Source organism: Tachysurus fulvidraco, chromosome 9 (genome assembly GCF_022655615.1).
Source record: "Tachysurus fulvidraco isolate hzauxx_2018 chromosome 9, HZAU_PFXX_2.0, whole genome shotgun sequence".
NCBI lineage: Eukaryota > Metazoa > Chordata > Actinopteri > Siluriformes > Bagridae > Tachysurus > Tachysurus fulvidraco.
In genome coordinates this window covers 7,791,743-7,816,493 of record NC_062526.1, presented here as the reverse complement: position 1 = coordinate 7,816,493, position 24,751 = coordinate 7,791,743, and the positions used below count along the sequence as shown (strand labels likewise).

General features: G+C 34.4%; 4 protein-coding genes across 4 annotated transcripts; all 4 read left to right on the top strand.

The window, feature by feature from the left end:
* The first annotated feature begins 2,938 nt into the window (after positions 1–2,938).
* On the top strand, positions 2,939–3,923 carry LOC113637706 (C-X-C motif chemokine 11-6-like). Its single transcript, XM_027138530.2, has 4 exons — positions 2,939–3,098; positions 3,207–3,333; positions 3,433–3,522; positions 3,621–3,923. Exons 1-4 carry the CDS (start codon positions 3,041–3,043, stop codon positions 3,631–3,633), a joined length of 288 nt encoding a protein of 95 aa, XP_026994331.1. The 5' UTR covers positions 2,939–3,040; the 3' UTR covers positions 3,634–3,923.
* Positions 3,924–8,892: 4,969 nt separating this feature from the next.
* Positions 8,893–10,125, top strand: cxcl20 (chemokine (C-X-C motif) ligand 20). The gene is made up of 4 exons (XM_047818721.1): positions 8,893–9,051; positions 9,244–9,373; positions 9,562–9,630; positions 9,738–10,125. Exons 1-4 carry the CDS (start codon positions 8,985–8,987, stop codon positions 9,808–9,810), a joined length of 339 nt encoding a protein of 112 aa, XP_047674677.1. The 5' UTR covers positions 8,893–8,984; the 3' UTR covers positions 9,811–10,125.
* A 3,260-nt stretch (positions 10,126–13,385) lies between these two features.
* Positions 13,386–14,576, top strand: LOC113637711 (C-X-C motif chemokine 11-1-like). The gene is made up of 4 exons (XM_027138541.2): positions 13,386–13,546; positions 13,638–13,764; positions 13,864–13,956; positions 14,070–14,576. Exons 1-4 carry the CDS (start codon positions 13,417–13,419, stop codon positions 14,071–14,073), a joined length of 354 nt encoding a protein of 117 aa, XP_026994342.2. The 5' UTR covers positions 13,386–13,416; the 3' UTR covers positions 14,074–14,576.
* A 9,079-nt stretch (positions 14,577–23,655) lies between these two features.
* Positions 23,656–24,751, top strand: LOC113637752 (alveolar macrophage chemotactic factor-like). Its single transcript, XM_027138602.2, has 3 exons — positions 23,656–23,794; positions 24,316–24,436; positions 24,535–24,751. Exons 1-3 carry the CDS (start codon positions 23,734–23,736, stop codon positions 24,623–24,625), a joined length of 273 nt encoding a protein of 90 aa, XP_026994403.1. The 5' UTR covers positions 23,656–23,733; the 3' UTR covers positions 24,626–24,751.

Genomic DNA, 24,751 nt, shown 5'->3' with positions numbered 1-24,751 from the left:
TTATATATTTCAGTGATGGAGGTTTGAGTGCTTCAGATTTCAAACATTCTATATATTCAGTCATAATCAGAGAAATAATGGAAAAATATATAAGAAAATAGTTGTTATATTTGGCTATGTAATAAGGGTCAAGGGCCTTGCTCAGGGGCCCAGGTGTGATAGTTCTGTGGTCCTGGGATTTGAAATTACAACCTTCCAATCAGTAGTCCAACACCGTAACCATTGAGCCACCACGTCCATTTATACAGAAGACTTGGATGGATGGATGGATGGATGGATGGATGGATGGATGGATGGATGGAATGAAAGAATAAACATAATCCAATAAATATCATGAAAAACATCATGAAAACAGACATAAATATCAGGGGTGCACTGCAACACTTCTTATTTATCAAAATCTCAGAAGAGTTATCCTGCCATGTGCACAGCAGCTAACATGTGTGGGATTTATATGACAGAGGCTGTGGAAATGTGGTGGGGTAGGTGGCTTGAAAATATGGGGGTGGCAACACAGATGAAAAGAACATAGCAGAACAAGACTCCACACCAAAGCAAGAAACATGAAATTGCACTGAATCATGAACTGAGCACGTTAGATCAGGTTAAAAAAAATAAAAGAAATTAAAAATCAGAATAATGCATTCATTTCAGTGACATCCCTAATAAAACAATAAATCAATCAAATCAAACCAAAAATGGTTGTAAGAAATAACAACCGACTGGTTGTTGGACAAATTTTATTCCTTTTCCCCTCCAAAGTGCCTGTTAGACAGTTGAGAGTTTATAAACTGTAAACGACACAGTGTGAAAGGTTTTAACCTTTCCAGCATTTTGGCAGAAGCCCTTATCCAGAGCAACATACATTACTTCATTTTATATTATACAACTGAGAGTTAAGGGCCTTGCTCAGGGGCCCAACAGTGGCACCTTGGTAGACTTGGGATCAAACTCACAACCTTTCAATTGGTAGCCCAACACCTTAACCTCTAGGCTACTTCATGCCCCACATATCATCATAATATCATACATGGATAACTGCAAAAACACTCAACACAAAACAGAGCAAGTTTACATTCTCACATTGACGTAATAATCAATTACTGATCATATGTGTCAATAAAAAAATGAACAAAAATCAGTTTGGATTGATGTAAAATAAACGAATATCCGACATGTAAATAAATCTAGTGCGTTAATTACAGTCTTAGGCTTATTGTGTTACATATTAGTGAAAAGAATTCTCTGATTCATCAAGCTGTTTTCCTTTATATATTTCATTGTCACTCACTCACTCTCACTCATTTTCTACCGCTTTATCCGAACTACTCGGGTCACGGGGAGCCTGTGCCTATCCCAGGCGTCATCGGGCATCAAGGCAGGATACACCCTGGACGGAGTGCCAACCCATCGCAGGGCAAACACACACTCTCATTCACTCACACATTCACACACTACGGACAATTTTCCAGAGATGCCAATCAACCTACCATGCATGCCTTTGGACTGGGGGAGGAAACCGGAGTACCAGAGCACGGGGAGAACATGCAAACTCCGCACACACAAGGCGGAGGCGGGAATCGACCCCCGACCCTGGAGGTGTGAGGCGAACGTGCTACCCACTAAGCCACCGTGCCCCCTATTTCATTGTCACTGCAATTTAATTTACCTGACAGCTAGAAATAGTTGATATTCCTTAAAAGAGAAATCATGAGGTTTCTGTTTCCATAGTTGCTTTCAGGAGAACCACATTAAATTACCCACTTCCACTTTGGAAAACCATTTAGCCAAATACTTCTCTTTTCTTTATAAGCAAGGAAATAATATAGATTTGAATTACATATGAAATTCAAAGTCCAGTGATGTTGAATATGATATAGACAGTAGATTGTTTATTCCCTGCACCTGGAAAATATGTAGAATATCATCAATATAATGGTTTACATCTCATGTATAAGTGTACACTGTATTCAAAAAAACGTTCCCCTAATACCTAATTGAGTCTTGGGTCTGAGCTCATCAAGCACCCAACACAGCCAGGTAATTATCAATTCATTTTAATTTTATTTGTATAGCGATTTTAAAAATGGACATTATCCGAAAGCAGCTTTACCAAAAAAGAAACATATAGAATACAGAATAAAAATGATTAGAATAGAAATTATCCTGGGTTCATGAAAAACGACAAGAAAACCATAATGAACTGCAGCAGTGCCTTTCCATGATGGATGAAAATGGATTAAGAATTAGTTTTACTGCTACTCGACACAGCTTTTAAAGCAATCTGTACAGATTTTGCACAGATTGAATGTGCAGCTTTATTGTGTTCAATGTATGACATGATGATTAAACACAGAAAAGAAAGTCCACCTGCTGTCTTAAAACATTTATGCTTAAAGAAAATCTTTGTTCTTTAAATCAAAACAATGATTTTTTTTTCATTTCAATTAAAATGTAGAATTATTAAGAAAAATTTGATCAAATGCTTTTCGTTATCAGAATCATGCAGCTTAAAATGCTACCAGTGCTAATAATCCAGCTAAAAATCTCCTTAAAAAGAAAAACAGCATGTCTCTGGCATTCTGCGTCATTGCCTGGATAAAGCTGTGGGGATTCGAGGAGTAAAAGAAATCTTATTCACTTATTATTTTTAAAGCTATAATCCCACAAATGTGGACAAATCTTGATTCTTTAATCATTTTAATCCTCTAAAACAAATTAAATTGCATTAAACAATTTTTTTTTCATATTTGTAATAAAGCTGCACCTTTGTCCAGACAGTACAAATAAAGTACAATAATGCCTTAGTCACTGCGTATAAAGCTAAGCATTTAAAAGAAATAACAATGTAGTTCCGAGAGGAAGCCGAAAGTGAATGTGGTTGATTATCACAGGGTGATGGGGAAACACTGACCCCAGCCTAACCTATAAAAAGTGGAGTAAAGGCGCTCATTCATTCAGTAATTCATGCTCCAGGCATCTGGATAAAAAACAACGACTGAATATTCTTTGAAAGAATCTGTGAAACAGCAACAGGAAAATGAAGAATTCTGCAGTTTTTCTTGCGGTTGCATGCCTACTTTTTGCATATGTACAAGGTAGGAGTCTTAATTTTACAACATATATCAGAACATATATAAAAATTGTGTTAAATAGATGTACCATACTGTCATTTAGCCCATTCTGTAACTGACATGTTTGTGCAGGACAACCAAGGACCAATGTAAGGAGGTGTTTGTGTCTGGGTCCTCTAGTTAACGCCGTGCGGACGCAACGCGTTGACAAGATTGAATTTTATCCAGCAAGTGCAACTTGTCAGAATGTGGAAATTATGTAAGTTCAATGTCAGTATTAGTAAGCTCTAATACCGTAGCATTCTTAAATTTACCGTTACACAATTTCACCTCTCTAACCTGCTGTTTATTTCTTTAGTGCCACTCTTAAAAATGGTGCAGGACAAAAATGTCTGAACCCTGAATCTGAATTTACTCAGAAGTACATCATAAGAGCCATTCAAAAAAGGTGAGAACATTTCCTCCTTGTAGCTATGATGTTAATGTATGTTTGTTAATTAATTAAATGAAACAGTAATTAAAAATATATCCGATTATTTCTTGTAGGAATGCAGTGTAAAGCACGTGCCGTGACGCTATGCTGAACTGATGTGAAACGATCCTGTGTGCATGCCAACAGTTTCAATTCCTGCACAGATTAACCTTGTATTATTCCTTAAAACTGATAAAGCTTGTCTTATTACATTTCCTATATCTGCTGTTTATTTTATAAGTCCTAACTTTATATTGCCAGATACGTTTCTCATTTTTTTCCACATAATTTATAATTGTGTTTGTTTTTGTAAACTGATTAACATGTTTGAAGTATAAAGCATTAAACACTGAGTTTTTTTTTTTTTACATTTCTAATATGGAATTATTGTGATTTCTTTCTCATTAGAAAGGTAATTGTGGATAATGTTTCAATTATACAGTATGTACTGTATATTAAGTGCACCTTTTAGTTTAGATAATTTATTTAGAAACATAGATTTTGCAGTGTAAAACGGGAGCAGAAATAAAGACATTTTTAGAGAATAAGCATAAAATATTAACCTAATCCTAACCAAAAATTAACCAAAACCCTAATTTTGGTTATTTTTTCTCTCTGCTAGATAAGCAATGTTTGGTAAACACAAATTATTTAAGAGAAAAGACAAACTGTATACTCCATGCATCTTTAAAGTAAAAATAGACCATTTAGAAACTCTTTGACTGTTAATCAAACGTATTTTTATTTGAGCAGTGAGGCTAGTGATACAGAACTCGGAATATTTATTTACTTTAAAATGGTGAAAGTAACGTAAAATGAAAGAAGAAGTTTGACTTGTTTATGGCATGTGATTATAAGACAATGACGGATTCTTTTAAAAACTGAAACTGGCCGACTTCCCTTTTGCATTAGAGTAGATGGAATGCCCATGTTTCTTAAACACGTTTAGAGTAAAATATGCTCCTTAGCGTTGACCAAAGTGTGATAGCTGAAACTCAAGAAGAGGAACATTATGAACATGTGCATGAACAGGTTAGGACACTGTGAACAATAGTACAAGGCCCAATATCTTATTTTACTCATCAGTGTGGAAGATCCATGGAAATCAGCACAAAAACTAGGTAGAGATGATGAAATGACAAAAAAATGGGGTTTTGCATTTACAGCATTTACAAGGTTTTGCAGTTGATGATCAGCAGAGCCTGAGCTTTGATGAATGCTTTGTCTACATGAGGTGATTTACAGTGTCGCTTGAAAGATTGTGTTAGAAATTTCTATATTTCTGCATAAATATGACCCAAAACATCATCAGATTCTGACATCATCAAAAACATCATCAAAAGCTGACAACGTGAACCCATTCAAACAGATTAGACAAATATATTATACTTGGTCATTTTTTATTCAGGAAAATGTTCCAATATTATATATCTGTTAGAGGCAAAAGTATGTTAACCTCTAGGTTTAGTATTTAATTTCAAGGTCAAATTAGAGTCCATCTTATTTCAGTCAATGAGCTATGATGTTCATGATATGTGTTTGTGGAAGGGGATCATTGCAAAAACAATGTAGCTTTCTGAGGCCTTCGGAAAAAAGAGTTATAGTTGCTCACCAGGCTGGAAAAGGTTACAAAATCCTCTTTTAATAGATGTTTGGACTTTTAGTCATATAGATTCTGTACTAATGGAGGAAATTTAAGATCATTGAGACATTCCCAGAAGTTGGTCGACCAACAAAGATCACTCCAAATGCAAGACATGTAACAGTCTGTTGAGTCAGAAAGGAATACATGGTAACTAAGTAACTAAAGGCCTCTTTTACTTTGGTTTATGTTAATGTTCATCAGGCTGCCATTAGGTGAACCCTGACCAACCTCTTTGTGCAAGGCAGAGTTGCAAGGAGAAAGCCACTACTCTCCAAAAAGATCATTGCTGCCCATGATCATTGCTAATAAGACCTAAATTTAACTTATTGTTTTAAAATGAGAAGCATTATTTTTGGAAAAAGGAAAATACTGATTTCCAGCATAAGAACCTTATACCGTCTGTGAAACATGGTGGTGGTAGTATCATACTTTTGGCCTGTTTTGCTGCATCTGGGCCAGGACAGCTTGCCATCATTGATGGAAAAATGAATTCAAAATTATGCCAGTGATCTCTAAATGAAAATGGCAAGAAATCTGTCCATGAACTGAATCTCAAGAAAAAAAAAATGGCTCACACAACAAGACAACAAGCCCAAACACCGAAGTCTGTCAATGGCAAAGTCAATTTCCTAACTTTAATCCAAAAGAAATTGTGGAAGGACCTGAAGCAAGCAGTTCATGTCAGGAAACCGAATAAAACCAAGTGTTGAAGCACTTCTGTACTGAGGAATGGAATAAAATTTAATACTTAATACTCAATACTTAATACTCTCAATACTTAAATGAAGAAGTATAATATTGTTGGCTCATTTGTTTGATTGTGTTTACTTTGTTTACTTTTAGGACATGTGTGAAAATCCAATGATGTTTGGGTCATATTTATGCAGAAATATAGGAATTTCTAAAGGGTTCACAAATTTTTTAAGCATCACTGTGGCTCTACTCCCTTTTATCAAAAATATTTTAACAGGCTTTTGAGTGGCACAATCAAACCGTATTCATGCCATAGTCATTTGTGTCCTAAAGGCTGTGGTAAATAACACACTCAGACTCAGAGGTGATGATAAAAGCAAAGAAGTTAAAAATGGTATTTTAAGCCAAGAGGGGAAATCAGTGGTGGGAGAGACACTAGCTAGTCTGCATGTGAGAGAGATGGTTACTGTAGGACTTCCCAGTGTGTGTTGTGTCTCACATGTTTCAGAGTATGTATCAGTCATCCTCACCATTAGCTGCTAGCTGTTGTGCAATAAGTGACAGCTGGCTAGCAGGCGAGAATTGAGTAATTAGAGACATTTAAAAGGGGGTATTTATATTTCCATCACTAGGAAAGCTAGGAGAGTTATGAGGATTATAAGTGATATACAGATAACACTGTAGTGTAAAGCTGTTGCATGATGCAAGATTAGCTGTACACTTTCCGGAGTTACAAGGACCTCAATTCTCCTAGAGTTAGTGAATCCACCAAAGGCCTGAGATTGGTCAGCTGTGGATTTAAGCTGCAGAAGAAAGAGATTTTGGTTTCTGTTGAAACTAAGGTTTGCGACATGACACAGCTTTTGATGAGCATAATCATGAGATGCTTGATGTCAGCAGACAGACAGACAGGAGTGTCATCACTGATGAGAAAATATGATCTTTAACAGTCAGCAATCATGGTGCTGGAAAAAATGCCTGATTAGTAGCAGAGAAATCACTTTCACAAGGAACAGGAGCTAAATGTCACCAGCTTAACTGGATCATCACTAGATCAATGTAACGCCTGAATCCATTTCTTTTATGTGCTGAATAAGTATGAATTTTGTACTAAAGAAGCCTTATAGACATGGCTCCATTTCTGTAGTTAAATAATTTACAGAAGTTCATGTAACTTGGCAAGATAAAGGAAAGAGGTAGTGGCTAGACCAACTCTTTTCATGTAAAAGGAAATGTAAAAAACTGTTCTTCTTAACCCTCAATTTATTATTATTATTATTATTATTATTATTATTATTATTATTATTATTATTATTAGTATTAGTATTAGTATTGTTGTTGTTGTCTTCTTTACATTTTTATAAAGAATAATAAATTAATATAATAAAAATAAATTCTAAGAAATATTGTAGATATACTTAAAAAGAATAAACATAAAAGATAACCATTTATATTAAAAAATGCAAGTATATAAATATACATGCATTTTTTAATATAAATGTTTATCTTTTATGTTTATTCTTTTTAAGTATATCTACAATATTTCTTAGAATTTCAAGACACCTTGCATTGATATTAGTAATTTTTCCTGCTGTGGGAAAAATAAAGTATCTTATCTTATCTTATCTTATCTTATCTTATCTTATCTTATCTTATCTTATGACACAATATCTGTGCTGAATAAAAAATACACATTCAGTACACATCCATGTCTACAGCACCACACATATTAAACTATTTACATGATGTTTTCTGTAATTAGACCAGAAAAAACAAACAAAAACCGTTCCTGAAGTTTGGGCTTCTGAACATTAGGTCACTTGCACCCAAAGTACTTATTGTAAATGAAATCTTCTCAGAAAATACTTTACTTTACTGCACTCTGCCTTACTGAAACTTGGATTAAACCAAATTATTACATCGGTCTAAACGAGTCTACCCGGTCAGGATTATATCTATAAGCATGAGCCTTGTCAGAATGGTTGTGGAGGTGGTGTTGCCACTATCTTTAGTGATTTCCTTACTGGGACTCAGAGAACACGGTATAGATTTAATTCTTTTAAAGTGCTTGTTCTTAATGTTGTTCTTTATGATAAATACATACACATTTAAAAATATGTAATATTAATCTTGAATTTTGTATTCTATTAATCTTTATATTATTTTTTATATTAACCTTTTGTTCTATATTTATGTTCTGTAAAGCTGCTTTGAGACAATGTCAATTGTAAAAAGCACTATACAAATAAACTTGAATTGAATTGAATTGAATTGAATTGCACACTAATTCGATTGCTGTTCTGCACACCACATTTCAATACCTCTTCAATACCATTTCAATATGTGCTGTGTCAGCTTTATATGGTTGAAGAGACCATAACAGCTTCTTGACTTGACTTGAGATAGGATGTATGTATGTAATGTAGATACAGCTTAGGGTAAAGTTTCTTGCTTCAACATAAAACAAACCAGTAGGATTTTCCACAGTATGGCATCCATCCATCCATCCATTCATCCATACATTCATCCATCCATCCATCATCTGTTTATTCATTTCCCCCTTTGACATTTCCTGTAATACATGTGCCTTCTGATCATTCAGCTCAGGAAATAGACAGACCTGGAAAACCTAATTAACAATAACAACAACAAAAAAATCCATATAATGTCATACAATCGTTTCATTTAGAGTGCAGGCATTAAATCTAGCTGCAGTAGGAAATATGTTGCAAATATAAATATAGCTTGCGGTAGAGTTTATTAATTTGGTACTTTATGTAATTCACATGTGCTCTGGACATTCTGTTTCAAAAAGCTTAACAAAAAACAATCCATAAAATGTTGTGCAATAATTTGTCCAGTATGTTAACCTTTGGATACTGTAAAAAAGCATGTTTTTGTTTATACAGTATATTCAATTTGTGAAGTCACTGTAGGGCATGTTGTTGTTCTGGGTTTTTCCCACCAACAAGGAATGTACCATGTGCAGATATAGCACCTCAAAGGAAAAACTGAAACTTAGAGACATCCTCCTCCCCACTCCTCATTCTTAACTCACATCCCATCGTGTTGTGTTCCACATTACCGGATCAGTGTCAAAATGAATGCTGCTACTCTCTCACTGGTGTTCTTTATCTTCTTTGGTGTGACTGCTGAGCTTTGTGAAGGTAAGATGGTCACTAACACTCACATTGATCAATATCTATCAAATATTTACACATGCGATAGACATTTACTATTAGCAAATTGTAACAGTAATAGCACACTGTTACAATTCAAGTAAACATTTGTGGTAAAATGAAACAAGAAGTTACTTTAAGCCATTCTTTTTTCAATGCCAAACAAATCTCTTTCCTCAGGAAGGATAGGAGGAGCAACCGAGCGATGTTTATGCCCAAAAACAGCCTTACAAAAAAGAATAAAGCCTGCACTTCTGCAGTGGGTTAACATTTTACCTCCAAGTGCATCCTGTTCCCACACGGACATAATGTGAGTATGCTTCACAATGTATTTATAGACTTTATGTAATAAAGGCATCATTAGCTTTCATACCTACTACATATTGTTTACTATGAAGAGTAAAATTTGATCAAATGCTGTTCGTTATCAGAATCATTCGCAAATATTCAGCTCTCTGAATTCATGCACTGTTTAATATTTCTTCTAATTTTATTCAGAATCACTCTGAAAACCGGAAGAAAGTTATGTCTGGATCCCAATGGAAAACAAGGCATGGGGATTTTGAGGTGAGTAGCTGCTGTCTCTTGTAAATCACATGATTTCAAGGTCACCATACAAGCCAGCTTTCAATCTGCAAACAGTTCTGCTTATTACCTTTCCTTTATGCTTTCAGTGGACAGAGGCAAAAGAAAAAGACCAATAAACAAAGAGGAAAGAAGCAGAAAAAGAACAAGCAGCACAACTGAAATGCACAGCTAATTACTGCTAATAGTCTATTAGTCAAGCAGTCTGTTATTCCTTTTCTAGGATTAGGAAGAACATGTAACAATCAAATACGCAGTATATCTCTTTAATTTTAATCTTGAAATTTGTAATGTTTTCAATCAGCACTGTCATTTCCTACATGCAAATAACTATGCAAATAAAATGTCTCCTATCTTCCAATCTACTGTTTAAGCCTGCTGTTTATGTGTTTAATTGACACAAGCTAATAATTACTATAATTGATGGACAAATGACTCATGTAATACTTAACCCATTAAAGTAAAAATAAAATACAATATGTTGACCTGTGTTTTTTTTCCGGAAAGCTAATAGGCTAGGGTTAAATCAGTTTATTTCTGAAAGAGGGAAATTAAGAAATTAGAGCAGCACAAAGAGTGAGCAGTATACTAAAAGTAATTCATCAATAAATAACAATAAATAAATTTATTTTCACTCAGTATGCGTAACTACAGTACAAGGTTACTGAAACATCTTTGTTCATTAGTTTTGTGTGCTCTCAGTTCTAATGATAAACTTTTTTTTTTTTAAATATGATTTTATTTATGTTTGAGTTTAGATTTTATTTACATAGTTTTTTATAGTTTTAGTTTTTTCTTTTTTTTACTTGTCGGGCATTCAATGTGGATAGCAAAAAAAGAATTTCATTGTACTGGGAAACTTGTTTTCTTACTGTACATATGACAATTAACTTAAATTTTAAATCTTAAAACTGTTAAAACATCAAAGAATTTTTCTGGTTGTTGAAAATACTTATTATATTATAGCTAATATAACTAATAGGCAGGACGCTGTAGTGCTAAATATATGTAAGTGTGCACTGTGTATAAATATAAAAGTTTGATATTTGTTCAGTTTTAGACCTTCCATGAGATTATTAGAATTATTATTAGATTATTAGATTATTTTATAATTAGAATATTATTTAGAACTTCCACCAGTTTATTAGCTGCACATTTCTGTATTACGTAGTGCTACTGTAAATTTAATTTTTACAATACATGACAATGTGTCACATTTATGATTTTTTAAAGAGATTTATTAAATATATTATATATCCATCTGCCATTTGAAGTGATACAGGTTTCTGCCACAAAACTGCGACCTCAAAGTCTGAAGCTCACAGCCATAGTGGATGTCTTTATATGCTGTAGCATTACAACTTCTATACACCGAATTCTGTTCCAGCATTACAATCCCCTCGATACAAAACAAGCTCTAGTAGCTTTGTTTCCCAAGCAAAGCCTTGACCTAAAATGAACTTAAACGCTGAATACATGCCAAGTCTTCTCAGCCTCACTGCCTAACCCCAGTAAAACTCCTTTTCATCCTTTGGCAGTTTTTTTTGTTGTAGTTCAAATGTTGTGAGCACACGCTGATTATCCAGTCAAAGTAAATACACCATTTACTTTTATGTTTTGTGACAGGGAGGTAATTTTGCATGGCACAACATTTTGTAGTGCTGTAGAGACAAATCTTTTAAACATATTTATTGTGGGAAACATTTTGTAAACAGAATCAGCATTTGTAATCAAGCTACACATGGCCTTTAAAGCCCACACAGCCAATACCCAAATATCACAATGCATGCCTTCTGCCAAATAAAAGGTGGCTCAGAGAACCATGATAAGTGATAAGAGCGAACTAGACAAATAATAGTATCACACACTAACAAACATTGTAAGCTCAACAATGAACGCTCATTATTGTCTCAATATTATATCCTATTGTAAAAATTACAGAGTTTCCTCACATCACATTTTAGGATTTAACACATTCTACTGAATCATGTTTTTCATGTGATTACAGTATATGAGTAACGTGATGACATGAAGGAGTTTACAGAAACACATTTCTAAATCTCATTTCACAGTAAATATATATATATATATATATATATAATCAAAACGTTATATTTATGTTTATATATTGTAGGAAATTGCTAGTGTGATACTGCTTTAATACAACAGTTATGAAATATCTAGATAGCTATATCTATACTGTATATACTGTGTATATATATATATACATATATATATATATACGTATATATATATATATATATATATATATATATATATATATATGTATGTATATATATATATATATATATATATATATATATATATATATATATACGTATATATATATATATATATACGTATATATATATATATATATGTATATATGTATATATATACATATATATATATATATATATATATAAATTCTAGCAGATATGACTCTGGGATGAAGAGTCGATTCATGGATCAGTTTGCATGTTCTTCGGGGTTCTCCATGCTTCAAAGATTTCTTCTAAGTATTCATTTTCCGTTATGTGTCCAGAGACGTGCGGGTTGACTGACTGACATCTCTAAAATGTCTGTAGTGTGTGAATGAGTGTGTGTGTGTGATTGTGCTCGATGATAGGTTAGCACCTCATCCAGGGTGTCCCCAATTTCTGCCACGATTACCCTGGGATAGTTCCTAATAAAGCCAATGTTGGAGTGAGCATTGTGTGTTACCATGAGAATGCACATACTAGTCGGCAGTCAATAAAAAAAAATTGAGTAATGACTTTAACACAATGAGACAGATTAATATATATATATATATATATATATATATATATATATATATATATATATATATATATATATAAGAGAGAGAGAATTTCTCATTGAATCTATTTTTAAACTATTACACATTGATCATTTGGAAATTACATCAACTACATTTGTGTTTCACTTCTCATCTCAAATTCCACAGAGGTCACAGTTTCATTTCCAATCAGAATTAATTCCACACAAACTATAATACATGGCCCTGATTGGTTCATACACATTAGCAGACAACCCTGATTAAAAATAAACTTCATATAACATTTTTAATACACTATGCTAAATGTCCTGTCTGTTGCAAGCATAACCCCCTGCATGAGGAAAACCCCCAAATAACCCAGAAGAACCCCCGAGAACCCCGAAGAACATGCAAACTGATCCAGGAATCGACTCTTCATCCCAGAGTCAAATCTGCTAGAATTGATATACAGTATACAGTATATATTGACAGATATGGATATAGATTTATATAAGGCAGGAAGGTTTCTGTCAATGGGACTCCTAAATGGCATAGTATGCTGTTCAGTGTGTGTTTTACTGATGCACACTGATGTATAATGTATGAGTAAAAAAAAAAAAAATTAATGTATCAGTGATAAAAAGAAATTCATGCATGATTTGATCTGCTAAGTGCTGATATGATGCTTGCTTTTTATAAACTAAATGATTTTGTTATTATATTATCGGATCATTAGTCTACAATGTTTTATTTTCTGTAGGGATTGCATTAAATTTTAAATAAGTAACTTAACAATATGTACATGTAGATATTAGGAGATGGTTATTAGTCTTTGTCACTCACTGCTGACTATAAAGCAAAGGAATTTCAAAGAAACAATTAAAGAAAAAAATAAAAGATTAGGCGGAAGTTAAATGGAAAGTGAAATTGACTGAAAAAGGAAAGCAAGAGACTGGAAAGCACCGGGCTGGCAGTGTATAAAAAGTAGCATGAACATCACTGAGTCAGAATGGATCAGTTGTTCTAATCTCATCAGAAGTGAGTACAGGAGCAAGAGGAAAATGAAGGCTGCTGCGGTTTTTCTTGTGTTTGCCTGTCTACTTATTCTTCATGTAGAAGGTAGAATTCTTCCCTGCAGAAAATGACTCATTTCTTAAAATACACAATTTAGCCTATCTGTAACTGTGATTTTATTTCCTTCTGTTTCCAGGACAGGCCAGGACCAATGTAAGGAGATGTTTGTGTCCGGGTCGTCGTTTGAACTATATTCCTCCAACAAATATAGACAAGATTGAAATTTATCCTCGTAGCGCATCGTGTGAAAATGTTGAAATGCTGTAAGTTCAATTATCCAGATCTATAACAATGTAACATAGCCCAACATCACTCCCTTCTGTTACTAATTCATATAAAATGTTTTATTTGTTTCGTTTTAGAGCTGTTCTGAAGAATGGTAAAGGTAAAAGATGTTTGAATCCAGAATCCAAATTTGTGAGGAATAACATCTTGAAGGCCAGGCTTCAAAAGTCGTGAGTACACTCTCAATATAATCAGTATTCATTGCTGTTGTTGTTTTTATCATATAGCTTTTTTATGTTTAGTATGTAATTGACATAACACCTTGTTCTCATCTTTTTTTTAGTTAACTGGAGGGAAAAAAGTGCTCACTGGACATGGAAAAATATTAAAAAAAAATATTTTCCCAGTGTGTTTTGTTATATTGTGCTATATTTATGTAATATTTTATTTCTGATGACACCACTCTTAATAGCTGAATGTTTAATTTATTCAGTGGTCCACTGGGTATTGCAGGATCAACATACAGTACATTTATCTTTTGATGAATCTTTTGTAATATCATTCTTTGTATGTTGTCTTGATTTTGTTATGACCTGTTGTACATTTCACACATCGAAACATCTGTAAGAATGCTGGCATTCTCAGGATTGTACAGCCAATTTAGATTTATTTCATTTTTTTATATCTTTTTCAGTTTTATTTCATTTTCATTTTTAATTCCATGGTGACTGTTTATCAGTTGCTAAAAGGATTTTACTGTGTTTTGTACTGTGTATGATTTATAACATGTACTGTACATGATTGCGTATGTGAGAAATATAATTGGAATAAAATTTGAATTTGATTTGCATTTAACTTGCATTTATAATCATTTGTAATATTTGATCTACAAGGCAATGTTAGTGGAACAAAACTTTTAAAATAATAACACTGAAATAATTATATAAAAAGCAGTAAAAATTGATTGCTAATTCAGCCAATTAGCTTCTATAGATGTTAGCCTAAAAATCTAACTGCTCAGTTTAATTTAGGTACTCAGTCAAGTATTTGGTTGTTATTATGTTGGCTTTGTAGAAGCCAACATTCTGATTTCCGTTATAAGCTTATTATTATTATTATTATTATTATTATTATTATTATTATTATTATTATTATTATTATTATTAGACAAAAAATTATTTAAAAAAATGCAGCCTAGGGCTTTCGAGCCACATGCCCCAAATGTCGTAGACCCTGGTCTGAAGTTTGTTGCTTCTATTTTTCTAAGCGATCGGAATTCCGGGATTCCCGGTTCGGAAGCTCAAAGTGGCCTTTTTTCCCCATAGACTTCCATTATAAACTTTTGAGGTTTAGAACTCGGCAAGTTTTCGAGCGATTTACACCGAACTCGGACAGGTTCTTTAGGACCTTACTCCGGACGAAGTTTTTATTTCGGAGTTCCGACGGAATTTTCGGTTTTCCCGTAGTCGACGGTCGAACATCCCATAGACTTGAATAGGGAATTCCGAAAAGTCCTCTAAGCTCTCACACATGCAATACATCCAACATTAAGAATTGCATGTACTGTTCTATGCAGTATAATAAGTAGAATCCCATAATGACTGCAGTATTGACAAGAAATGTCCAAACCCTCAGTAGCCACTTTTTGCCGAAAGTATTGGCACCCCACCGGGTATTCTGGTGACGTCACACGACACCACGTGACGTCACGTGTAGCCCCGCCCCCAAAACAAGGGAAGTTTGCACAACATGGACATGTGACACTAAGCACAATGAATGGAACTACCCCACGGGTATTATGGTCACGTCACCAGGAAAATAAAAAAATTGCACAACATGGACATGTGACATATCAAAACACTCAGCACAATGAGGGGAACTACCTCATGGGTATTCGGATCACGTCACATCAATCAATCAATCAATCAATCAAATTTTATTTAAAGAGCAGCTTACAACAGCCAAAAGGAGCACAAGGTGCTTTCCAGTAAAACAACAATAAAAACAAAATAAATAGAATCAATAAGAACACAATGAACATAAAATAGCAGTTGAAACCGGGTCTACGCGTTAAAAGCTTTTATGAATAAATATGTCTTCAACTGTGATTTAAAAACACTCAGCACAGTGATGGATCGTAAATGTGCTGGAAGTGCGTTCCACAGCTTTGGTCCCTCGATGGCAAATGACCGGCCTCCAAGCTTCTCATATTTGTATTTCGGAATGACCAAAGAGGTATGTCCAGAGGAGCGGAGAGATCTGGCTGGTTGGTAGACCTTTATTAATTCTGTGAGGTAGGCTGGGGCCAGACCATTGATGGCCTTGAACACACAGAGAAGGACCTTATACTCCACCGGGATCACAGGGGTGATGTGTGAGCGTTTGGAGGTGTTGGAGAGAAGACGTGCTGCCGCGTTTTGTACTATTTGAAGCCGATTGAGAAGTGATTGATTAAGTCCAGTGTAGAGAGCATTACAGTAGTCAATCCTTGAGCTGATGAAGGCATGTATAGCTTTTTCAAGGTCAGCTTGAGACAAGAATTCATTCAGATGAAGCAAGTTCTGGGAAAGCCACTGTTTGATATCCTGAAGGCAATTATGGAGCGGGTCCAATGCAGAACGATTACTCAGAATCACAGGAAAATAGATCTGGAGGTCGTCAGCATAGAAATGAAATTGAACGTTGTGATTGGAGATGAGTTGACCAAGTCACAAATCTAGTTATTATTATTATTATTATTATTATTATTATTATTATTATTATTATTATTATTTTTTTTTTTTTTTGGTTATTTAATTATTTTATTTATTTATTTTTTCATTTATATATATATATTTTTTTTTTAAGGTAAAGATATATAATGATATATAAAATGAAATATGTTAAATAACTTAATAGCATGCTGTAAGCTGTAACTTGCTAAAAATGCCTGTTTAACGTCTGCTAATGTATAATAGTAGATAACCCCATAATCAAAATCACTTCCCAAAACACTCAATAACAATAGCACTCACTTGTTAATACATCGGAAATCCATTTGATTAGTTTTATTATGGTTTATTTAAAGATTTATGGTTATATGCAGGTCACAGTGGTTCACCTCAGTAAATATGACAATACTACGTGGAACAATAAAGAGGTTGTGGCCAGACCAAAACTTCTTCCTATTCCTTATTTAAATAAAAAATAAAAAACTTTCCAAAAAAAAAAAAAAAAGTAAGGAACTTTCATAAGGAACCCATATTCTCCAGCAGTTACAGTGACAATGCAAAATTATAAAGTGCATAGAATTCTTGTCATTGTAAATTTTAAATATTTTCAATGAAGCAGTATTAACAGTATTTTGTATATGTTGTAAAAATCCATAAGACAAATAAAGTGTAAATCCAACTGAAAATCAAGTCATCATGGTAGGTTTTCTGTTTACTTTGAAATACTATAAAATGTTCTTAGTATTTTAAGGAAAAAAGGATTTGTGTGGCAGATATATAAACTATACCAGGGTTTTGTTACAAAAACAAGCCTTGAGTTTTTAGTAATCATTTCTATTAGAAACTTCAGTGAAGCTTTAGTCATCCAATTTGTGTGTGAATGGGAATTAATTACTTTGTCAACAGAAAACATGGAAAGAAATCCAAATCTAGTATAGCTTGCTGTGTTTATAAAATAATGTATTGAAAAATATGTTTTAAGGCATTGTATTAATTAGAGCATAAGATTAGTCAGTCATTTTTTGCTACTTTTACAGTATTTTTTTATTTTTGTGACAGTTTGTGGATTTTTGATTGGTTTTTCCCCACAATCAAATGCCAGTGACAGTGTTTATATCTTTCAACACACTTGTTGTTGATGTTGTAAAGCCCTGAGGAAGTATGACACATATCTGCACATAGAGAAAGTCATTCCAAGACGCAAAAAGAGAAAAATAAAAAGGAACAACTGCTTTTTTTTTTTAATTTTGTGAAGCAACCTCAAAAAGGGAAAGAACCTGAACTGAAATCTAAAGGTTAACAGTATTTATATCACACAAGAGAACTGTCTCAACTGTCTAATGATGATGAAATGGTGGACCTCATCTGAATTCCTATGCAAATTAGGAGTGCCAAGTCAAGTTGAACTTGTCTGTTTTGACTGCTTATAAAAAATGAAGTATATATATATATATATTTTCCCTTTTTTGTCTAACTTGTTTACAACATATTAACATATATTTTACAGGCTGGTATATTTAAAGTCAGGAGATTGATTTGAAACCATTTTGACCATTTTTAATGTCAGTAAATAATAAAACCTGTTTTTTTCCAGGTCAAATTGACTTGAACGCTTATAAATCAAAAATTCTACAATGATCACCATTCTGTGTGATCATCTTACATTTGTGAATATTTTACACGTTATGTCTATTTTGCCTACCAGATGCCATCTGATCACCCAAAAACGGGTTTTACACACACACACACACACACACACACACACACACACACACACACACACACACACACACACACACACACACATCACTCAAAAACATGGCATACTTTATTGTGAATAAAACTTCCTTTACACCTCTTATGATTTTTGTTATATTTAATTTATAAACATTAAACCTCCTGAAATTATGCCATGTTTTTGAGTAAAATAAGCAGAAATTATTAAATATTATTTTGGATAACCACTGGCTGGTGTATGTCAAATATCCCCAGGTCAAAGCTGACTGATGCAACTAAATTCATAAATAAGAGAGAGGAAACAAATATGATTTGAATATGAAAACACAACGTGTGTGTGTGTGTGTGTGTGTGTGTGTGTGTGTGTGTGTGTGTGTGTGTGTGTGTGTGTGTGTAAAGCTTGTTGGTAGCTGGTAGAAGAAGAAGAGAAGAGAAGATATTGTCCCCAGCTGGAGAGATGCATATAAGTGTGAAATATTTACAAATGATTGTTTTTTTTGTTTTTTTGGAGGCCCAATGATTGTGTGTGTGTGTCTGTGTCTGTGTCTGTGTGTGAGTGTGTATGTATGTAAAGCTTGTTGGTAGATCAGAGTTTGCCCCCAGCTGGACAAATGCATATAACAAGTATGAGTAGCTTTTGTTTTCTCTGGAGGCCTAATGAATTGCAATGCCCAATGCGTGTGTGTGTGTGTGTGTGTGTGTGTGTGTGTGTGTGTGTGTGTGTGTGTGTGTGTGTGTGTGTGAAATGTTTACAAATGTGTAGCTTTTGTTTTGTCTGGAGGCCAACTGAAATGCAATGTCCAATGCTTTGAACAGTGTTTGACTGTGTGTGTGCGTGTGTGTGTTTAGCATCATTTCGGCAAATCATATTCTGCCCTCTTCTAGGCAAAGGCATATCAAAAGTGTGAAATATTTACAAATGTGTAGCCTTTTTTTTCTGGAGGCCTAATGAAATGCAATGCCCAATTTGTGTGTGTGTGTGTGTGTGTGTGTGTGTGTGTGTGTGTGTGTGTGTGTGTGTGTGTGTGTGTGTTAAATGTTTACAAATGTGTAGCTTGTGTTTTGTCTGGAGGCTAACTGAAATGCAATGCCCAATGCTTTGAACAGTGTTTGACTGTGTGTGTGTGTGTGCGTGCGTGTGTGTGTGTGTGTGTGTGTGTGTGTGTGTGTGTGTGTGTGTGTGTGTGTGTGTGTGTGTGTGTGTGTGTGCATGTGTGTGTGTGTGTGTGTGGTGTGTGAGTGTGTGTTTTGGGTGCATGTGTTAGTGGACATTTTATGTGTGCATTTTTTGTGTCTGTATGTATGTTCATTGCGCTGAGTGTGACCTATTGCCCCACTAAATGTGGCCTAGTCAAATTGACTCGGGAGGACTTGAGGAGGAAAGTATTTTATTTTACGAACACATAGTTCAAAATTAATTTTACTTGCAAAGTTCATAATTTGGAACAATCCTGGTAAATTTCAGGCAAAGATTATGACACATTAAACTTTCCAAATAAGTCAAATAGACCCCAGGTCTGCAAAAGGGTTAAAAAAATTTATTGGGCAAATACAGCACAATGGGAAGGATTCCTCAAAATTGGATAAATAAAGACAATTGCATTTCAAATAAGAAACCAAAACCTTCTTGTACAAAACATTTATATACTGTATTGTGACTATTATAATGAAACATTTTTAATAATTGATGCAATGTTATTTGTTCTCGTGTGCAGAGTCTCTCTGAAAAACGCAATGAAGGAATGTGGCTACATTTAGTAGCTTTTGTTCATTTAAGTACATTTTTTGCTTCAAGTACATTTTTAAGTATATGTAATGTATGGATAATTTAATGAAAAATGTATGGGATGAATGTGAAGTGAATGTAATATAACATTCTAACAAATATTTTTCGGTAATTGTACTATCCAGTGAAGTTCTTTGGGCCTTGTGAGACACCCTGAAGTCAACACAAACAACTCAGCTGTTTATATCCTGTTTTTCAACACAGACTTTAATTTGGAAATGTTCCATTGACAGTTAAATATTTTCCACTCTGGGTATAAGAACAGAGAATCTGTGAAGCTAGGAGCATTCATAACGACAGGCTTTTCAGGTTTTCCTTGATAAATCTGTTTGCTCATGAAAAGCTATATTTCCATTACAGTATTAAGCTTGACTGATCCATGTAAGTGTGCTTTGTTTTTCTAGCTATTAATGGGCTTGTTTAAAAAAAGTAAAGTAAAGGAGGTTGAACATGGGGCCAATATTATTAGCAGTAGTTAGTATCTGAAATCAAAAACAAATGAAAGCAGAAAAGATGTTGTCTCATACATAAACTTTCATTCGTGCAGTTGTCCGATCAGTAAGAAAAAAATTCACCTGTTTTTTGTCAATGTTCAACTTCTTCTTCTTCAGCAAGTTTATTTAAGCTTGACCCCCAGTAGCTTCAGATTCAAGAGTAGGACATGATGTGACATTGTTGTGCATTCTGAGATGCTTTTCTACTCACCGTGGGTGTAAAGAATGGTCATGAGTTGCTGAAAATGTTCCATTAGTCTGTCCATTTCTCTCATTTCTCTCTCATCAACAAAGTGTTTCCACCCACAGATCAACAAGTCACTAATGTTCAGCCTCTCTGTACACCAGCTTTCATGCCACAGTCAAAGTAAACAGATGTTCATTTTAAACGGATCAGTAAATTCATACTGGACACTTGATGCTTGTTCAGTCTCTAGTCATCTTAAGGCTATTTGGATTACTGCCACCTACATCTGGTGGCAGCTACACACATTTGGAACTCAGAATCCAAACAAATTTGGATTTGTTTTCAATCTTTTAACACAATCCACATCAAAACATCACTGTTGTCCTTTCACTGGGTTCCTGTAGCTGCCCACATCAGATTCCCACCTTCATGAAGACATGTACAGTAACAAACCCAGCTCTGTACTACGTTCCCTTTGAGAATCGATTGCTAGAAGGATATTGTATTGAAGCTCCACTGACAGCTCATCTCATTGCCTAGAGGTTACATTAACCCATCAGAAGCTGTTATTCTGCACGTGTCACCATAGCAACCCATTAAAAAATTTTTTTATATCATGTCAGTTTCTAAAAGTGTTTCAATTTCAATTTCAAGTGTGAGTACAGCTGCTTTGGGACAACATCCATTGTTTATTTATTATTTATTAATAATATGAAGTGAATTGAATAGAAATAAAATTTAGCTGAATTTTAACTAGGGGGCATGGTGGCTTAGAGGTTACGACGTTCACCTCACACCTCCAGGTCGGGGTTCGATTCCCGCCTCCGTCTTGTGTGTGCGGAGTTTGCATGTTCTCCCTGTGCCTCTGGGGTTTCCTCCGGGTACTCCGCTTTCCTCCCCCGGTCCAAAGACATGCATGGTACAGTAGGTTGATTGGCATCTCTGGAAAATTGTAGTGTGTGAGTGAATGAGAGTGTGTGTGCCCTGCGATGGTTGGCACTCCGTCCAGGGTGTATCCTGCCTTGATGCCTGAGATAGGCACAGGCTCACCGTGACCCGAGGTACTTTGGATAAGTGGTAGAAAATGAGTGAGTGAATTTTAACTAAGCACTTCCAGTTATTTCCATCAAAGAATTTTTGTCTAATTTTTGGAAGTGCTTTATTAATAATATGAATTTTGAATTTTGTCTAATTGCCCGCAAATCAAAATGCATCAAACATCATACCTTCCTATTATTATTTTAATTCTAAATGGTCTACAAATGATTGACATGCACTTATTCAGAATGACACGTTCAGACTGAATAGGTTTGTGCTAATGGGCTACTTTTTTCCAGACAATTTACATTTTTTAAAATTACAGACAAGACATTTCTTTGAATTAATGTTCCTAGTATAAATGCAGCTCAAACAGTTGTTGAGTGGAAGGCCATGGTTGTCATTCAAGCTGCCACTGTTGAGCCCTTGATCAGGGCAATTGTGCGTGTATGTTATAGGAGTGTTGAATCGCTACTGACCCTGTGCTCTGATCTCTCAACTTCCCAAGCTGGGATTTCTGCAGAAAAATAATTAACTGTGCTGTAATGCATACGGGACAAACAAAGACTCCTTCTTCTTCTTAACTGTATGGAATGTTAAATCTGAATGCATCGTCTTGCTGAAACACAAAAGGAAGGAAGAGGAGGAGTAAGGAAGAGTAAGAAATGCATGTGATGTAGCACTACTGCAATTACTTTAGCTCTGGATCTCGGTTACATTACATACACATGTAAGAAATGTTGTGTACAAAATACTGTGTACATCTTTGTAACAATTTTTAATGATAATATTTCATCTTGGTGCGAAAAGCCTGACTGTGTGGCTCTGAGCCTCTTGGGAAATACCAAAGTTTAAAGGTCTTTTCAACACAATGTGTTGCTGAGATAAAACATCCGGAAATACATTCAGACGGAATCTGTTTGCCTCTGACCACCCAACACACTACATATTTTCAACTCTGACTGGTGGGTGTGGCAGCCCACGTGCCTTGATGGCCAACAAGACGCCAGACACGATAGATGTGTAATTTTGTATTGGAAAAAAAAAGATGAAGACACTTAACTGATTGCATCACTCAACAATGATTATATATATAGCCTCCTAAGGCATGAACAGGTTTGGCTACTACATGACATGGTGAAAGTACCCAAGATACAATCTCAGGTAATGTGCAGTTACTCCCTGAACTAAATCTTGTGGTTGAAGACAAGGTACCACTTTAAATTATGCACTCAATTTAAAGCAGAACACGAATCGATTTATTTCAGTAAAGTTAAAGTACAAAAGTCATTGCCTCAGCATTGATTCTGAGTTGTTGTTGTTGAGAATTTAGTGCCACTATCACCAAAGAACTTATAAGAATGACAAATAATAATAATAATAATAATAATAATAATAATAATAATAATAATAATAATAATAATGCACAATGTAAATCACCTTGATAAATATAAAATAGACCTTGTAAGAAATCGACTAAAGAAGAGAGTTATATCTTGTGGTCATATTAGTTCAAATTTACTTTTGCTAGTAATACCAGACTGCTTCAGTTAATGATAACTTCATTAACTTCATTACACACTCAAAACTTTGAGATAAATAGCAGTGTGCATGAGAGAAGAGACTTTTCCTTTGCACATACAAAACAATACAGTGTAGCTTTGAAACCCAAAATATCATCTTAAAGTATTTGCTCTTTCTATACAAAAAGTATTTCTGAAATATTGTACGATTTCTCCAGCGTAGGACATGACACAGTATTGACCATTACACAGATCAGAAAATAGCAGATTGCTGGAATATTTTAAAATGTCTTTGAATAATGTTATTGTGAGCATGAATGTGACTGGTTGGCGCTTAGCCATGCTTCACTGCATGCATCATTATCTTTTCAACTCCTCCTGGGATCAGAAATAATTTCCACTTTGCCAGCATTGCCTGTGGGAAGTCCCTGTTTGTACTACCCATGACTCTGCACCCTATAAATGTGACTTACTTGACCAGTCAGACACTTGTGCTGATAGAGAGTGAGACAGGAAAGTTAAAGCCTAATCATGAACCGATCCGTTCTGTTGCTGCTGCTTGGTTGTTGGATGTGTGCTTCCTTATGTACAGGTAAGTCATTGTACTCAGGTAGACATCTGATGCATTAAGCTGAACCATTTCTTTCTAATGATGTATGAATTCATTGTTTAATATTAAAAGAGTGGGTAGAATTTTACATTGTGCTTTATGACAGATGAATGGATTCTAATGATGTGTATCACTCTACCAGTTGAACTTGTACTCATCAGTCAAGTTACATAATTCCTCATTCATTATTCAACAACGTGTTGACATTTTTTGCTCATTACAAGAGTTTTAACATTCATGAACACATCCGCTTTTAAATGACACTTTAAAAACATGCACATAATAAATCTCAAATAATAAATTGATGGTGAATGAATAAAGCTTTGACTCAGTTTTAATCAGATAATAATAGTGCCAATAATATTAAAAACATATTTAGCTACAAATGAATTGCAATTAAAGTGCTAATTACGCTTGCAGGGGTTTTTCTCAGCATAATTAATATAAAAATAGTATGTGGAAAATGTTTTTTACTGATAGGAAGTCCTTTTTTTGTGTTTCAGCTTTCCGGATGCATAAATGGGAGCGCTGTCTCTGTAACAAGTCATACAGAATCCGTCCCATGGACATCATTAAATGGACCCTGTATCCTCCAAGTGCATCCTGCAGTGCTTATGAGATTGTGTAAGTTACTCCAAAGACAAATCCAAAGCCAAAACTGACATTATTCTTTAGAAAAAGAATTACCTGAAAATCTTATCAAATATTTTGTGCTTTTATAGGGTGACAACAAAGAATGGTCGGAAAATATGCCTCCATCCAGACACAAAGACATGGAAGCTCATACTGATTGGAGAGCGTGGACCGATATAATGCCTATATTAAATCAAATTTTTGCTTGTGTCTAAATGTATTTCTGAACCAGTATTTTTTATATTATATATTTTACTTAACTGTCATGTATGTTTTAATTTTATTAATAATATCTGATAAATACTA